Raw genomic sequence first — 15,813 nt, forward strand, 5'->3', positions numbered from 1 at the left:
TGGACGAGCGCACGCGCATCCCCTTTTAAAATCTTCCCCTATGTGTGGGGAGATAATCAAATAATCATCATATAGATTATTTAAAATACATATTAGTGTGTTCCATACCCTGACTTCAACAGCCCATGCAAATCAAGAAAATGAAATTTAAATTGTGTAATGAATGCTTATGTCAGTATTTAGATGCGGAGTAGATTTATACTTCTGTTTTGTCTTCATCAACATGGTTCTTAAGCATTTATTAGAAATGTGTAATAGTACTGTTATTGTCTAATTAAGGACATTAGAATACAGCAATCTGGGTGACTAATAGTATGTTTTTTTTTCTGCTGCATTTTTTTGTACTATAAGCTAAATAAAATATTCCAGTCCTTCTAAGAAGTATGATTGACTGGAGTACTGTCACAAAATTCCATTTGAATTTGTTACTGTAGCTTTTATGATTAAATATTTGAAAACAATAGTAGAAAAGTATAAAATGAAACAATACAAATGCAAAAAGTAATATTTCTTTTCCCTCACTCTGTATTGATTTCAGGCTCTAGAAAGTGAGTTTGTCTCATGCCAGCTTCATCAATGGATTGACCTTATTTTTGGATACAAACAGCGAGGGCCAGAAGCAGTTCGTGCACTTAATGTCTTTCATTATCTGACTTATGAGGGCTCTGTGAACCTGGATAGTATCACTGACCCTGTACTTAGGGAGGTAGGTAAAAACTATTTCATCCTCAGATTTGTAGTCTACTCATGTCCTTTATCATTAATTTCATTTCATTTTTTAAGAAACTTTCTCAAGGCATTTGCTGATTCTTACTTAACTCCAAGTAATTAGAAGTATATTATAGTACAGAAATGTACACGTAAACCCTTTTTCCCTAAACAGAATATTTAACATATTGAAAATGCAAATACAGTATATTTAATTTATTTGAAATATGTAAAAAATAAAGATATTATAATAGTGTAAATATTTTATGTATAGAGTATCCTATAATACTATTCATTGAAATTGAATGCTTCTGTACCCTACTCTTCAATTTCGTGTACATAACTCCTCTTGTATTTAACATAAGAACATTCCTAATGGTTTAGCTGTTCTCTTCGGTTATTAGTGCTGGATTGTATACCAATAACAGAGCAGTGGGACACAAGTTTTCTTTTGATTGATTAATGAAGTAAATAATATAGGTTAAATTTGACAGAGCATTCCACATTCCTGCTGTAATTTAAGTATGTTATAGTGTCTCAGATATAAAAGAAGCCAAAATAGCTAATATTTGAATAAGTAATAATATTTAAGAAGGTAAGATATGCCATGCTGGGTCAGACCAAAGATCTAGAACCCAGCCTCCTGTCTTCAAGAGTGGCCAATCCAGGTCATTATAGGAAGTACCCAGAAGATATCAAAGAGTAGATGCAATTCCTTATTGCTCACTCCCATGGATAGTTGGTGGGTTTTTCCAAGTCCACTGCAGTAATAATTGTTTATGGGTTTTTCCTCCAGAAACTTGTCCAAATCCCATTTAAATTCAGTTATGCTAGAAGACTTGAGCACATCCTCTGGCAATAGATTCCATAGCTTCTTCTGGCTGAAAATTATATTTGACTTGGTCAGGCTGGGTTAAATATAATTATTTAAATGCCTTCAGTTATAACATAAGTTGTGACCTTCCTGGCCTTCCCTCCCCCACCTTTAGAGCCAGCTTCAGAAATCACATAAGGACCACTTGTGTGTGGAATTAAATCAGGCCATAGCATTATTAACAAAGCAAATCCAACTACATGGTATTTCCAGTCATTAAACTTTTTCCACCTTTCTTTCTAAACAATAACTTGTGATAAGATTATAAAACATGGTTTAGACCAATGGTCCATTGTGCCCAGCATGTTGTCTTTGACAGTGGCTGATCTGAGTTACTTGGAAGAACCCAGTGGATCCTAATTTTATTTATTTATTTATTTAAGTTTTTATATACCGGCATTCATGAAGCGATCACATCATGCTGGTTTACAAATAAACAGGGGTGCAATAAATACATCAAAACAGAAATAACGTGTTGAAGAAAGCAGTTACAGTTAACAAGGACTATTGAACTGGGATCAGAGGAAATAAAGATAGTTTAGCAGAGACTAAATTATATACAAGGAGATGAGGTACAGCTGCTGTGTTGGATATGTTGATGGCGAGATGCATTAATTTAATTCCGGGAAAGCTTGCATAAACAGCCAAGTCTTGAGTCTTTTTCTAAAGGTTAGGAGGCAAGGCTCCTGTCTGAGATCTGGAGGGATGGAGTTCCATAACGGTGGGCCAGCTGTGGAGAGGGCTCGATCTCTTAAGGTAATGTGACTAGTGATTTTAGTAGGCGGTACATAGAGGGATCCTCTGTATGCGTCTCTGGTAGGTCTTGTGGAGTTGTGTAAGCGGAGAGGAAATTGTAGGTCAATTGTGCTGTGTTGATGGATGATTTTGTATATCAAGGAGATAGATTTGTAGATGATTCTGAAGTGAATTGGTAGCCAATGAAGTTCTTTTAGAATTGGGGAAATATGGTCTCTTTTCCTGGTGTTTGTTAGTAAACTGGCTGCTGTGTTTTGTACCATTTGGAGCGGTTTGGTGTAGGAGGAAGGGAGACCAAGTAGGATAGCGTTACAGTAATCTAACTTTGAGAAAATAATTGCTTGGAGGATCGTTCTGAAATCTTGGGCGTGGAAGAGAGGTCTTATCCTTTTTAAAACTTGGAGTTTGTGGAAGCAGTCTTTGGTCATTCTGTTGATGGAGGCTTTGAAGTTCAGCCTGTTGTCAATTATCACTCCTAAATCTCTCACTTGAGTGGTTGGTGGGTTGGTTGGATGAGAAGCGGTGAGATTGCTTTCTCTGGAGATATGAGTAGTATTTCGACTTGGAGGAGTTTAGTACTAGATTTAGGCTATTGAGGAGACATTTGATTTCTTGGTGGCAGGATTCCCAGTAGTCGAGGGTTTTCGAGTATGAGCCTTTGATGAGGATCAGGATCTGGATATCGTCTGTGTAGAGAAAGTGTTTTAGGTTGAAGTTGGTGAGGAGTTGGCAAAGTGGTAGAAGGTAGATGTTAAAGAGTGTCGGGGATAGAGAGGAGCCTTGTGGGACTCCTATGGATGAGTCATGGCGTGAAGATTCTTTGTTCTGGATTTTGACCTTGTAACCTCTGTTGCTGAGAAACGATTTGAACCAAGATAGAGCAGAGCCGGAAACTCCTATGGCAGCTAACTGGTTGATGAGGATGGAGTGGTTGATGGTATCGAAGGCTACAGAAAGGTCCAGAAGGACCAGCAAAGATTGACCTTTGTCGAGACCCAGGATGAGGAAGTCTGTTAGGGAAGTAAGGAGGGATTCCGTGCCTAGATTTTTACAGAATCCATATTGCGAGGCGGATAGAAGTTTATTATCTTCAATGTAGTCCGATAGTTGGGAGTTCACAAGCCTTTCCATAATCTTAGCAATGAAGGGGAGATTGGCTATTGGGCGGAAGTTGTTAGGATCTTTTAGGTCCAAATTTGGTTTTTTTAGGAGTAGTTTGAGTGACGCCAGTTTGAGGTCGTCTGGGAAGGAACCGTGGGAGAGAGAACAGTTAATAATGTCCGCCAGTGTTTTGGAGATAGAGTCTGGGATTGTGAGAAGAAGTTTGGTGGGGATATGGTCCGCCGGGTGAGAGAGGGTTTCATTCTTCTTAGAACAACTTGAATCTCAGAGGAGGAAATGGGTTTGAAAGCTTCGAGGTGAATATTTTTGATGGGAGGCTGCAGAGCCGATGGTAGGGGGGCGATCTTGGAGGGTAGTTGGGTAAGAAGACTGATGATTTTGTTTTGGAAAAATGATGCGAGTTCTTCAGCTTTGGATTGTGCTTGGTTACTGGGAAATTCTGGGGGGGCGACCTGAGTGAGGCTAGATACATAGGCAAATAGGGCTTTAGCGTCAAAGACCAGGTTATGAATTTTGGACGCATAAAAATCCCTTTTTGATTTGGAGGTGGAGGTCTTGTACAGGTGAAGTGTAAATTTGTAGGCGGAGAGCGTGCTAGCGCATGGTGTTTTACGCCACTTGGCTTCTTTCTGTCTTAAACTTTTTTTAAGCCTTCTCAGGTTGTTAGTGTACCAGGGTTGTCTTTTAGAGGCATTTGAGTGGGATTTTTTTTATTGCTAGCGGACAGAGCTTGTTAGCTATGGATTCTGTGATGACATTCCAAGAATGGAGAGCAGTGTTAGGGTCGGTGAGGTCTATGGAGGGAAGGTGTGGAACCAAGTGATTGTTGAGGTCTTCAGAGGAGCATGATCTCCTATAAGGAAAGGAAGGTGAGGGTATGTGAGGGGCGATGGTTTGTTCCAGAGAGAAAGAAGTTGAGATCAGGGAGTGATCTGACCAGGGTACCTTCTTACTCTTCAGTAGGGATGTCGACTTTATGCCTTTGTTGACAAAGATCAGGTCCAGAGTATGACCAGCTTTATGTGTAGGTTTGTTGACTGTTTGAATCCCATTGCTGAGAGAGCTAAGAGAAGGGTTTGACAGCTGGTAGAGAGTGAGGGGTTGTCCATGTGCAGATTGAAGTCACCTAAGATTATTGCTGGGGCGTCCAGGTTGAGGAGCGATGTAGTTATTTCAACAATAGGGGAGGCATCAGTTTCTAGGAGTCCCGGGGGGGGGGGGGGGGGCATAGACGAGTAGAATTTGTAGTTGGTGTGATGTGAAAAAGCCGATTTCAAGTTTGGTATCCGAGTGGACAGGATGTTGAGAGAATCTAAGGTCTTTTTTGGTTGCTAGGAGAATTCCACCTCCCCTCTTTTTCTGTCTGGGAAGGGAGAAAATGTCATAGGTTAGCGTCAGTAGCTGGTTTATTATTGCGGTATCTGAGGGTTTCAGCCAAGTTTCGGTTTTGAGCAAATATCCGGCTTAGCATCCTTGAGATAGTCATTGAAGATTAGAGATTTCTTGGTTAGGGATTGCGCGTTAAATAGAGATAGGGTGAATAGGGTGAGGCCTAGGAGCTGAGTAATCGGTGCAATCAGGATAGGTGTAAGGGGTTTTAAGTTGCGGTGTTGTGCTTGTCTGGTTGGAATTCTTCTCTGTGATAGGCAGTGCTGTAGAATTGGGATTGGGAAGGCTGGATGCATTCTAAATGTTTGAGCTGGAGAGGGGGGAAGGTGAAACTGTAGTCAAGCTGAGGTGAAGATGTTGTTGGTAGGATTGTGAGGAGTGAAGTGGTGGCGGTCTGGGGAAGACCCTAGAAGGTAGATTGAGTTTAGTGGGTAAATGGGCCAATTGAGCCAGTTAGGGTTAGTGGCTGCGTTCGGTGGAGTTGAGGTGAGGAAGTAGCAAACGGAAGCACTGAACGGTGAGCCTATGGCAGAATCTGACGTGAAGAGCTGGGTTGAGGTTGGAGTAGGTGTGTGTTGAATCCAGGAGGAGACTTGATCGTAGGGAAGCAGAGGTGAAGTCGGTCGTGTTAGTGATGGGGCCTGTCCTCAGGGGCCACACGAAGGGGCGCACAACGCCTGAGAAGAGCAGAATTTAAATCCCCGCCGGCTTCTCCCCGATTGGCTGCACTGAAGCCGCCCTCTGATAGGGCTGATTGGGTCATGGTGGGCCAAGCTTCAAGCTCGGGCTGAGGAGCGGAGCGAAGGCGTTTTCAGGATGAAATCAGGATCTGGATGAGAGCTGGTCTTAAATGGATGAGTGCTGGAAGATGGATGAAATCAGGATCTGGATGAGAGCTGGACTTAAATGGATGAGTGCTGGAAGATGGATGAAATCAGGATCTGGATGAGAGCTGGAGTTAAATGGATGAGAGCTGGATGAGTGCTGGAAGTAGATGGATGAAATCAGGATCTGGATGAGAGCTGGAGTTAAATGGATGAGAGCTGGATGAGGGCTACACATAGAAGGATGTAAGTTGGACAAATGCAGGCCGAGGCGGGAGGAGTACAAGTATGTTGGTTGCGAGTTGCGTGTAGCACTGCTGTGGCGGGACAGTGTGGCGAAAGGAGGGCCTTTCATCTGAATCCTCACAAAGGGGCGCACTAAGGGGCGCCCCTTTGTAATTGGGAGAGTCATTCCCTGGTACTCCAAGAAGGAGGAGGTATTAAACCCTAAGTCTGTCTCACTAATAACTGTTAATGGACCTGTTCAACAGAGATGTGGTAATTTTCTAAAAATAAATGCTACCAGCTCGAGGCAAGCAGTGGCCTCTACCTTCCTTGCCAGCTACAATGGAGAAAGAGAAGCAAGTTCAAAAAGATTCCAAGAAAGCTACTTGGTGTGACATGGAAGAAAATCTCTCCCAAGTTAAGGATTTCTATGTATTGTCCACAATGACTCCATGGTCATTTTCCTGAGTTTTAAATCATAATATTGAGCCCACTATTGTGGGCAAATTATTAGGATTACTTTTCCCTATGTACATCACTTTGCATTTGTCCATATTAAATTTCATTTAGATGCCCAGTTCCTCAGTCTTGCAAGGTCCTCTTGTAATTCCTTATACTCTGTGATCACCTCACTCATTGCTTCCTTTTCTATATTAATGAATAGAAATTTCAATGGTAAAAGGGAAGAATAAAGTAGTGGGTATATTTTACTGCCCACCTGGCCAGGATGAGGAAACAGACTGCAAAATACTAATAGATTAGACTGGCTAGTAAAATAGGGAACACAATAATAATGGGAGACTTCAGTTATCTAAATATTGATTAGGTAAATGTCACATCAGAAAATGCAAGAGAGGTACAGTTCCTAAGTGCCATCAATGAGTGTTTCATGCAGCAGTTGGTCATGGAACCGACAAAAGGGAGAACTATATTAGTAGCACACAGAACCTGTTGTAAGAGATAAAGGTGGTGGATCCACTTGGCAACAGAGATCATAATGTAATATAATTTGACATAATCACTGAAGGGTGAATACTAAGGGAAATGACTGCAGTAATGATTCACTATAAAAAGGGAGATTATGATAAAATTTGTTAGAAACTGAAAGGAGCAAACCAGAAGGTTAAAAACATGCAGAAGTCATAGACTCTGTTTAAAATTATAAACCATGAGGCCTAGACAGTATGTATTCTGTGCATTAAAAAAGGCTGAAGGAAAACCAAATGAAGTGAAAGAGGCAATTAAAGCCAAAAGGGCATCATTCAAAAAATGGAAAGCAGACCCAAAGGAGGAAAGTCAGGAAGAGTATAAGCTGTGGCAAGTTAGAAGTAAACAAGTAATTACGCAGGCTAAGAGAGAATTTGGAAAGAAGCTTGCCATAGAGGTAAAAATAAGTAATACAATCTTTTCCAAGTACATTTGAAGTAAAAAGCCTATAAGGGAGTCACTTGGCTGCTAGATAATTGAGGGTAAAAGGGGTAATTAGGGAGGACAAGGAAATAACAGAAAAACAAAATTCTTTGCCTTTACTGAAAATGTTGGGGTCATACACTAAAAACATTTTTTGATGGTGATGACTTTGAGAGACCAGATGGAATCATTGTGAAACTGAAGGACATAAGTCTGATTGACAGACTAAATATTAACAAATCACCGGGACCAGATGGTATTTACACCAAAGTTCTGATGGAACTCAAAAATGAAATTGCAGGCTTGTTTCTGGTGATTTGAAACCTATCATTTAACATAGCCATGGTACCAGAAGACTGGAGGGTGGCCAATGTGACACCAATTTTCAAAAAGTGTTCCAGGGGTAATCTAGGAAACTATAGACCAGTGTGCCTGACTTTGGTGCTGGGCAAAATGATTGAAACTATTCTTAAAAAAAAAATTACTGATCATATAAATAGACATAGGGGTAGATTTTAAAAGGTGCGCGCGGGCGTACATGTGCACACACTACCCGGCACACACACATGTACGCCCGATTTTATAACATGCACGCACTCTGAAATCAGAGCAGCCTGCGAGGGAACTTCCCTTCCCCCCTAGCCTGACCTTCCCACCCCTTCCCCTAACCTTTCCTCCCCCTAGCCCTACTCTAACCCCCTCCGACCTTTGTCTTACTTTTTGTGCCTGTCTCTGGGCAGGCGCAAGTTGTGCGCACCGGCAGCCTGCCAGCATGCGATCTTCTGACACAGCGGCAAATGGCCGCTATATCGGAGGCCTCTGTCCCTGCCCCGCCCCGCCCCACCCAGGACTTCCCCACCCACACCACCCCGGACCGCCCCTTTTTGCAAGCCCCGGGACTTACATGCATCCCGGGGCATTACGCGCGTGGCTGGGCCTTTTTAAAATAAGCCCGACGCATGTAACCCCCCCACGTGCGTAAATCCTCTGAAAATCTGCTGTTGAATACTATGTTTCAATAAAAGGAGTCATCGTGTTAAAATAAAAAATTCTGAGAAGATAAAACCTTGACCAAGTAAAGTTTTGTGTGTGCTTTTGGTGTTTACAATTACTTGTGCAGAGTGCACTTGTGCTCCAGTGCTTTATTGGATGTTTTTATGTGATAACATGCTCCTTCATATGTCCATTCTACCAGAAAATCAAAATTCCAACCAGCAGCTTTGGGGTCTTTGTGCCACTCAGTTTTGCTTCTGTGCCCAGTCCTTATGATCACAACACTCCCGGTTAGGGCACTGTGTGCAGGAAGATCACAACACTCCCGGTATCAGGGTTAGGGCACTGCATGCAGGAAGATCACAACACTCCCGGTCAGGGTTAGGGCACTGCGTGCAGGAAGATCACAACACTCCCAGTATCAGGGATACGGCACTGCATGCAGGAAGATCACAACACTCCCGGTATCAGGGCTAGGGCACAAGTTCTAGTCACATTGACTGATCACATTACTTTTTTTGTCAAGCTACCAACTGTTTCCATTTCTCATCCCCCATATATTGTCAGTGGGAACCTTGGTAACATGAATAAATAAGAGGGCAGCCAATAGGAATACATATTCATTCCTAAACTGACCTTAACTGACCTGAAAAGTGTCAAATTGTATCATTTTCTGTTAGTGCGCACTAACTCCTGTTAGTGCGCACGAATCGGAAAAAACCGATTTTATTAACTAAAAATCTTGCCAAACACACATGATCGGGCACACGATTCACATCTCTACCAGTTACCATAGAATAATGAGATTAGATCTATCCTTTAAAATGGTCCATCACCATCTTAATCCTCTCTTGAAGCCATTTCTCTGGAGAACTTAATGCCTTGTCCTTGTGCAACCTGTCCAGCAGCCTTTCCTGTTTACTCTCTGCCTCTGATCTTGGAAGATATGTGTGCTGGGAGGTTCAAATGATTGCCATGTGCAAACAACTCAGGCACACAGTTCAGTATGCAAATTTCTGGGAGATGTGAGTGGGACTGACAATTCTCCATTCGCTGTTGAGGTAATTGTTGAGAGCTAGAAAAGCATCAGGAAAATGAAGCAGAGACAGATGTAAAGCAAGTAACTCATAAAATAGCAGGATTGCAGGACAGTTTTTCACTGGAACAGCAGTGATGGCGGCTCACTCTACCACCCTCACTTTTTCTGCTCTGGCAAGACCTACATTCTGCCTGCAGTTACCCTAGGTATCCCATATCCCAGGTGGAATTTTCCTTGCCCGAAATTTGGGTAATATAATGATTCAAGCAAAGAAGAGAGAGAGAAGGTATGGAGCACTGGTGCCATGTTATGCGTGACCGTTTAGACTCGCTATTGTCAAATAGCTTCAGAATGGCAATTTACCCCTATGAAGACATTATTTGAAACGTGGTCCATGTCAGATTTGGCTTGTGAAAAGACTACACTATATACTGCTGATTCAGATAAGATTTTTATTTGCAAAAACAATTTTCTGAAAAATTATGTAATTTATAAGCTCATGTTATAATGTGAAGTACGATGATTATATTGTGCACAATTTTAAATGTTGCCAATTTAATGATAGTCAAGCATGAGCAACTCCACTTTATATTATCATCATTATAGTATATAGTAATAGAGTGGTCATAAATTAGACAGGAAGTCACACTTCAAAGTGATCATTTTTGTAGATGCCATGTTATGGATAGCAGACATGTACCCTGGCCTGATGCCTCTGTTTACATGTCTTCCTATGATTATGTGATACAGATCATTAAGATTTTAGATAAGTAAATTAAATGAATTTCCATTTATTAGTCATTTACTTATGTTGTGCCTTCCTTAAACAATGCATATAAAAGCAGAGTTTGGTTAAATCTGTCAACACTCTGTGATAGAATGTATGCTATCACATGCTTGTTTTCATTTTTCTCTTTCTACTTGTTCTTAGTCAAATTATTATTCCAAACAATTATGGTGAAAAAGATCAGGCAATCAGACTGTAAAAAAATTAAAAATGAGATAGAAAGTATGCAAGTGCAACAGCTGCTAGATGAGTTCTGCTCTGGTGTTGAAACTATACACAATCTTCCATTCCCCCAATATCTACCATCTGTTGTATGTAAAACAAGAAATAATTTATACATTGACAGGCTGTCGAGGTTTTGTTTTTCTAATTTTTAAGGCAGTAAACTCACAGATAATGGAAATGAATATGTCCTAAAGGATAATATGCAGTTTATTTAATTCTTTTTTTCATTGAAAATTCATAACCAATATCAGAGTAGTGCATATTACAAGCACAGCCAGGAGTTCAATCAACAAGAGCTATAAGAATGAAAACCTTAAAAATGAACACATTAAAATTATGAATCAAAAAAATATATGCCTGATTGGAAATATTATTTGTATCTTTTGGTGACAAGTCTATACCATAGCTTAGCAGTGCACTCTGTTCATATTAAATCATGGTAAGTACCATTGTTTACTTTCTGTGCATATAATTATAAGATAAAGAACAAAACTGGAAATTTAGACCAACCATAAATAAAAATATTTTTTGTCAAATGCAGAGATTTTTGTAGGAGTGTCCATGTATCTTTGTTCCCTAATAAATGAAATGTATGCTGTGAAATACATGTTAAAATGTGAATAATAGCTTGAGGGTATTGATTCATTCCTCCTTGACAGGTGAAATCACGGTTGCAGCACTAACCACAGCAATTATGGCATTAAAATGTCAAGAAATTAGAGGTCAGAATAACAGATAATTTTCTTCTGTGTCAGATTAAAAATTGACACTCTTTGACAGCAGTGAATCTCTAGCTGAGAAAATTATGACAGCTTAACTAGTTTTGCAGTTGTATAGTAGTAATTCATAATGAACTTTACTATGACAGCCTTCTCCTGTGGAGAAACATGACAGAATTCTCATACAAAGCCTCTATTTCTTTTTAATATGTAAACAGCAATTATATCATGTCATAGTTGTTATTTGGAATCATGTTTACTGCCGGTTTACAATATCATCTGGCCACATTTTTTAGAGATGACTTCATCTGGTTTGTTTTTTTAGAAAGGATACATTTTAAGCAGTTAGTAGTTTTACTAGTGCTAGTAGATGCAATAAAGATCTTGGAGAGAAGTACAATATATATTTTCCTTATTTTTTGCATTATCTAGCAATATAGGGGCAATTTTCACTAAACTGCATAGGTGCAAGTTATGCAGATACTTTTCTATCAGCGTAACTTTAACAAATTTTCTATATTGCTCCATGTTATGACCACACCTAGAGTACTGTGTGCAGTTCTGGTCGCTGCATCTCAAAAAAGATATATGTTTATGTTTATTCATTTTCTTGATTAATTGCATCTTAATACATTTGTAAAACAGAGCAATGTACAAAACAGATCTAGAAAAGGTACAGAGAAAGGTGACTGTAGTCGAGTGATCTCATTTTCCCCCTTGTTGCTTATGCAGGACCAGGCTAGATGCCTGGTCTACCTTAAATCCCACAGAGTGAGAGAGCTCTATGGGCAGGGATCCTGTAGGCCAGGGGAGAGGTCTGAGGCTGGGACTAGCTGGGGAGCATAAGAGTGTAAACCCAGCTGGGTTCAGGGGGTCCCGACATCTCCAGGAGAGACAGCTCCTGTAAGTCTATGCTGACCCAAAGCCCAGGGAGTGGAAAGTGTACTGCAAAGTAGGGATGTGCAGAGCAAAATTTTATGTTCATATTTTTTATGTCCGAAAGGGGGTCCCACTTGCGGCCAATATGGACATAAAAAAAATCCAATGAGTTGGGTATATGTACATATGTGCAAAAAAAAAAATTAAACCCCCTCACCCTCCTTAATCCCCCCCCCAGACTTACCACAACTCCCTGGTGATCGAGCGAGGAGTGAGGACGTCATTTCTGCAATCCTTGGTGAGAAGCATGTGACGTCGGTGGCACGTCGAGTGACGCCGGCGTCACGTGATTCCCGGCTCGTTCGCGCCGGACGGCTCGTTCGGCCCAAAAAGAACTTTTGGCCAGCTTGGGGGGGCCTCCTGACCCCCTCAAGCTGGCCAAAAGTTCTTTTTGGGCCGAACGAGCCGTCCGGCGCGAACTTGCCGGGAATCACGTGACGTCGGCGTCACGTGATTCCCGGCTTGTTCGCGCCGAACGAGCCGTCCGGCGCGAACTTGCCGGGAATCACGTGACGTCGCGTCTGAGTGACGCGGCGCCACGTGATTCCCGGCTCGTTCGCGCCGGACGGCTCGTTCGGCCCAAAAAGAACTTTTGGCCAGCTTGGGGGGGTCAGGAGGCCCCCCCAAGCTGGCCAAAAGTTCTTTTTGGGCCGAACGAGCCGTCCGGCGCGAACGAGCCGGGAATCACGTGACGCCGGCGTCACTCGACGTGACGCCGACGTCACATGCTTCTCGCCAAGGATTGCAGAAATGGCGTCCTCACTCCTCGCTCCATCACCAGGGAGTTGTGGTAAGTCGGGGGGGGGGGGGATTAAGGAGGGTGAGGGGGTTTATATTTTTATTTTGGCTCAACAATCGCGATTTCCCACATATCGAACATATCTATGTTCGATATGTGGGAAATCCGATCGTTTATGTCGAATCAATTTTTTAAGTAAAAAAAAAATATGAGTTGCGTTTTACTAATGCGGTCAATCCGAATGCACACCCCTACTGCAAAGGTAGGCAGTCATTCTGTTGTTTTGAAGTACTGTAACTTGAATAAAGTTTTATCTGCATTAGAAAAAGCTGGAGTCTATGTGACTTTGTGTCTCCAGCCTGGGAAACGCCACTCAGTTTCCCAGATATGGTATCAGCGTGAGGATTTTTTTTGTCTATGCTGGCACAGAGAAAATCCTAAAGTCTCTTAGGGAGGACTGTAAAGTTGGTTGTGTGACCTGCCAAAGAAACTGGAGGCAAAGCAGCACTGCAGAGAAAATGGTGTGGCTTAGGGTGTACACTAAAGGCAGACTGCATAGAGAAAGTTTGTCTAGGCTTAACTAAGGAAGGGGGCTAGGACAGAAGAAAAGCAGTGCTCTTAAACTGTGTACAAGAATACTGGAAGGTAAAGGCTTGTGTAGCTCAAAGAGCACACAGGAGGGGGAAAAAAACTGAAAACTACTTTTAAACAAATAGTGGTCTGTGGGGCCTGCAGGCAGGGTAGGTTTTTCTTTGCGGACTAAGGAGAGAAGCCCCATCTGAAGATAGAACTGTTATATTCAGTATAGTTAGTGCCAGTGAAGGAGGGGTTTTTTTGTTTGTTTGTTTGTTTTGTTTTACTAATTTTACTTTTAAAGAAAAAAAGAGAGAAAAGCAGTTGTGTACTGTGGCTAAAGCAGGGCATGACCCAGACTGAAAGTTAAACTGCTAGCAAGCACAGAAGCCAGAGAGCGTAAAGGCCTGGGCAGGACTACTGGAAACCTGGTCTGGATCCAGTAGGTGTACTCCAGTGCAGGTGCAGCAGAGTGGAAACATGTTGAGAATTAAATGGCAGTAGCTGGTCACTGAACTACACGAGATTGCAACAGAGACCCCTGAGAGAGGTCTCACAGAGAGCCAGGAATGCAGCAGGAAGAAGCCTGAGAGGGGCGCTGCAGGAAGGCCTGGGTTTGACACTACAGGAGGTCCTGAGGAAGCCCTTGTATGGTGCACAAAACTGAAAAGAGCCCTGGAGAGAGCAATACAGACTTCCCAGAAGGGGGCAGTATCAAGGAACCTGAGAGAGGCACTGGCAAGGGGCCAGTTGAAGAGGCCACAGAAGCCATGGAGTCCCTAGCAAGAGAAAATACAGAGAAGCCAGATGGAGCTGCTACCGTGGAGAGCCCAGAAGGAGGGGCCACATACAGTCATGCAAAAGAGAGCATGAAGACCCCAGCAAGAGGGGCTGCGAAGGAGCCAATGTGACACACTGTGATGGAGTCGCCAGAGGATGCTGGTGCTGATGGTGCAGAGGAGTCACAAGTCATTGTAGAGATGAGTACTCACCACACGTCCCACAACCCACAAGTGCATAGGTATTTGCACACACATCTCTCGGCCCATGTCCTGCCCACACCATGCCCACATTCTACCCCTTTTTTCCCAGTTGCAAGATATTTGCACTTTAGACTTGAGCAAGCATGTGGGCTGATTATAAAATTGGGTGGACACGTGCATGCCCATCTCCTGATTTTGGCATGCACCTGGATTTTAAAATTCACCTTTTAGTTTTCCACACTAGCCCTATCTGCCCTAAATGCTCTCTTTTAAAGATCTAAACATGGAGCTCACATGATGCTGTGAAGGAAGCAGGACACTGATTTCTCCTGCTCTCTGGGCTTCCCTGCCATCCAGCTGAATCTGTAAACTTTGCTTGATACAAACTGATGGGCAGTAACAATTCTCCCTCAGAAATGGATTTATTTGTTGTTTGCTGAGGTCTGACTTGGCTATGTCCTCAAACTGCCCAAAAAGACAATTGGAAGGGGAAGCCGACAGAGGCCAAGATGCAGATTGAGAGTGGGAGCCCTCAATTGCAGATTCAGTGCCTAATGAGATCCTTATTGAAGTGATTACCACTGCGGTAACATCAGCTAGATGCAAAATTTGAATAGTAGTTCAATAAATTTGACAAACTCAACAACTCTATGGACAGCTTCACACAGTGGGTGGCCCTCATTGAACAGCATGTTTCAGCCATAGAGGATGATGCGAGCACTGCAACGAAAAGCATGAGTGAGCTGCAACATAAAGCAAGCTGGCTTGAAGAAAAAGTGGAGGATCTGGAAAATCAATCGCGCTGCAATAATTTGTAGTTCTTTGGGTAAACGAATCTATTCTAGATCGAGAGTTATGGGGTTTTCTGGAAACCTGTCTGGTAAAAGAACTGCAACTCCCAGAAACCCTTGCATCTATTCACATTGAATGTGCTCATTGGTTAGGCCAAGGCTTGAAGAACAGTGGGAGGCCTAGAGTGTTGATCACAAGATCCCTAAATTTCATGTACAAAACAGTCATACTTCACATGGCATGGTGTGGATTGCAACCATTTATGGGAGATAAGAAAATATTGATATTCTATGATTATTCAGCAAAACTTGCTGGGCTCAGAAGAACCTTTTCTTCTATTTGTGCCAAGTTGTACAACTGGTAGGTTCAGTTTATACTACAATACCACCCTAAGTTGAAAGTGACTCATACTAGGAAAATATTGGTATTTTCCAGCCCAGAAGAAGCACTGGCTACGCTTGACGCAGCTTGACTGGTGACCAAAGCAAAACTTTGTTATTCCACTTGGAAGAAGTTGGAATGCCACCTTGTGTCTCGAGGTGGAGCTGCGCTCTTATGGGTCTTGATAACTAACTCATGTTTCTGGTTCATTGTTTGTTCTTTTCTTTTTTAATTCTTCAGTTCAGTTTGCCAAAGTCAAAGCCTATTTTAAAGAGCTTGGAAATAGATCCAGGAGAGCTCCTTAAGACTTATAAGCTCCAGGAGGACCTTGGGGT

The 15,813-nt window shown here is 42.2% G+C and overlaps 1 protein-coding gene across 9 annotated transcripts in view; it reads left to right on the top strand.

Moving 5' to 3' along the window:
• NBEA (neurobeachin) overlaps positions 1 to 15,813 on the top strand; it is a 2,460,099-nt gene that overhangs the window by 2,294,477 nt on the left and 149,809 nt on the right. For all 9 annotated transcript variants that reach the window (XM_029602688.1, XM_029602690.1, XM_029602689.1 and 6 more), the window contains one exon: positions 539 to 706. In XM_029602688.1, the coding sequence (XP_029458548.1) occupies positions 539 to 706 (168 nt within the window). The remainder of the gene's footprint in view (positions 1 to 538; positions 707 to 15,813) is intronic.

The sequence above is a fragment of the Rhinatrema bivittatum genome, chromosome 5 (assembly GCF_901001135.1).
Source record: "Rhinatrema bivittatum chromosome 5, aRhiBiv1.1, whole genome shotgun sequence".
NCBI classification, from domain to species: Eukaryota; Metazoa; Chordata; class Amphibia; order Gymnophiona; family Rhinatrematidae; genus Rhinatrema; species Rhinatrema bivittatum.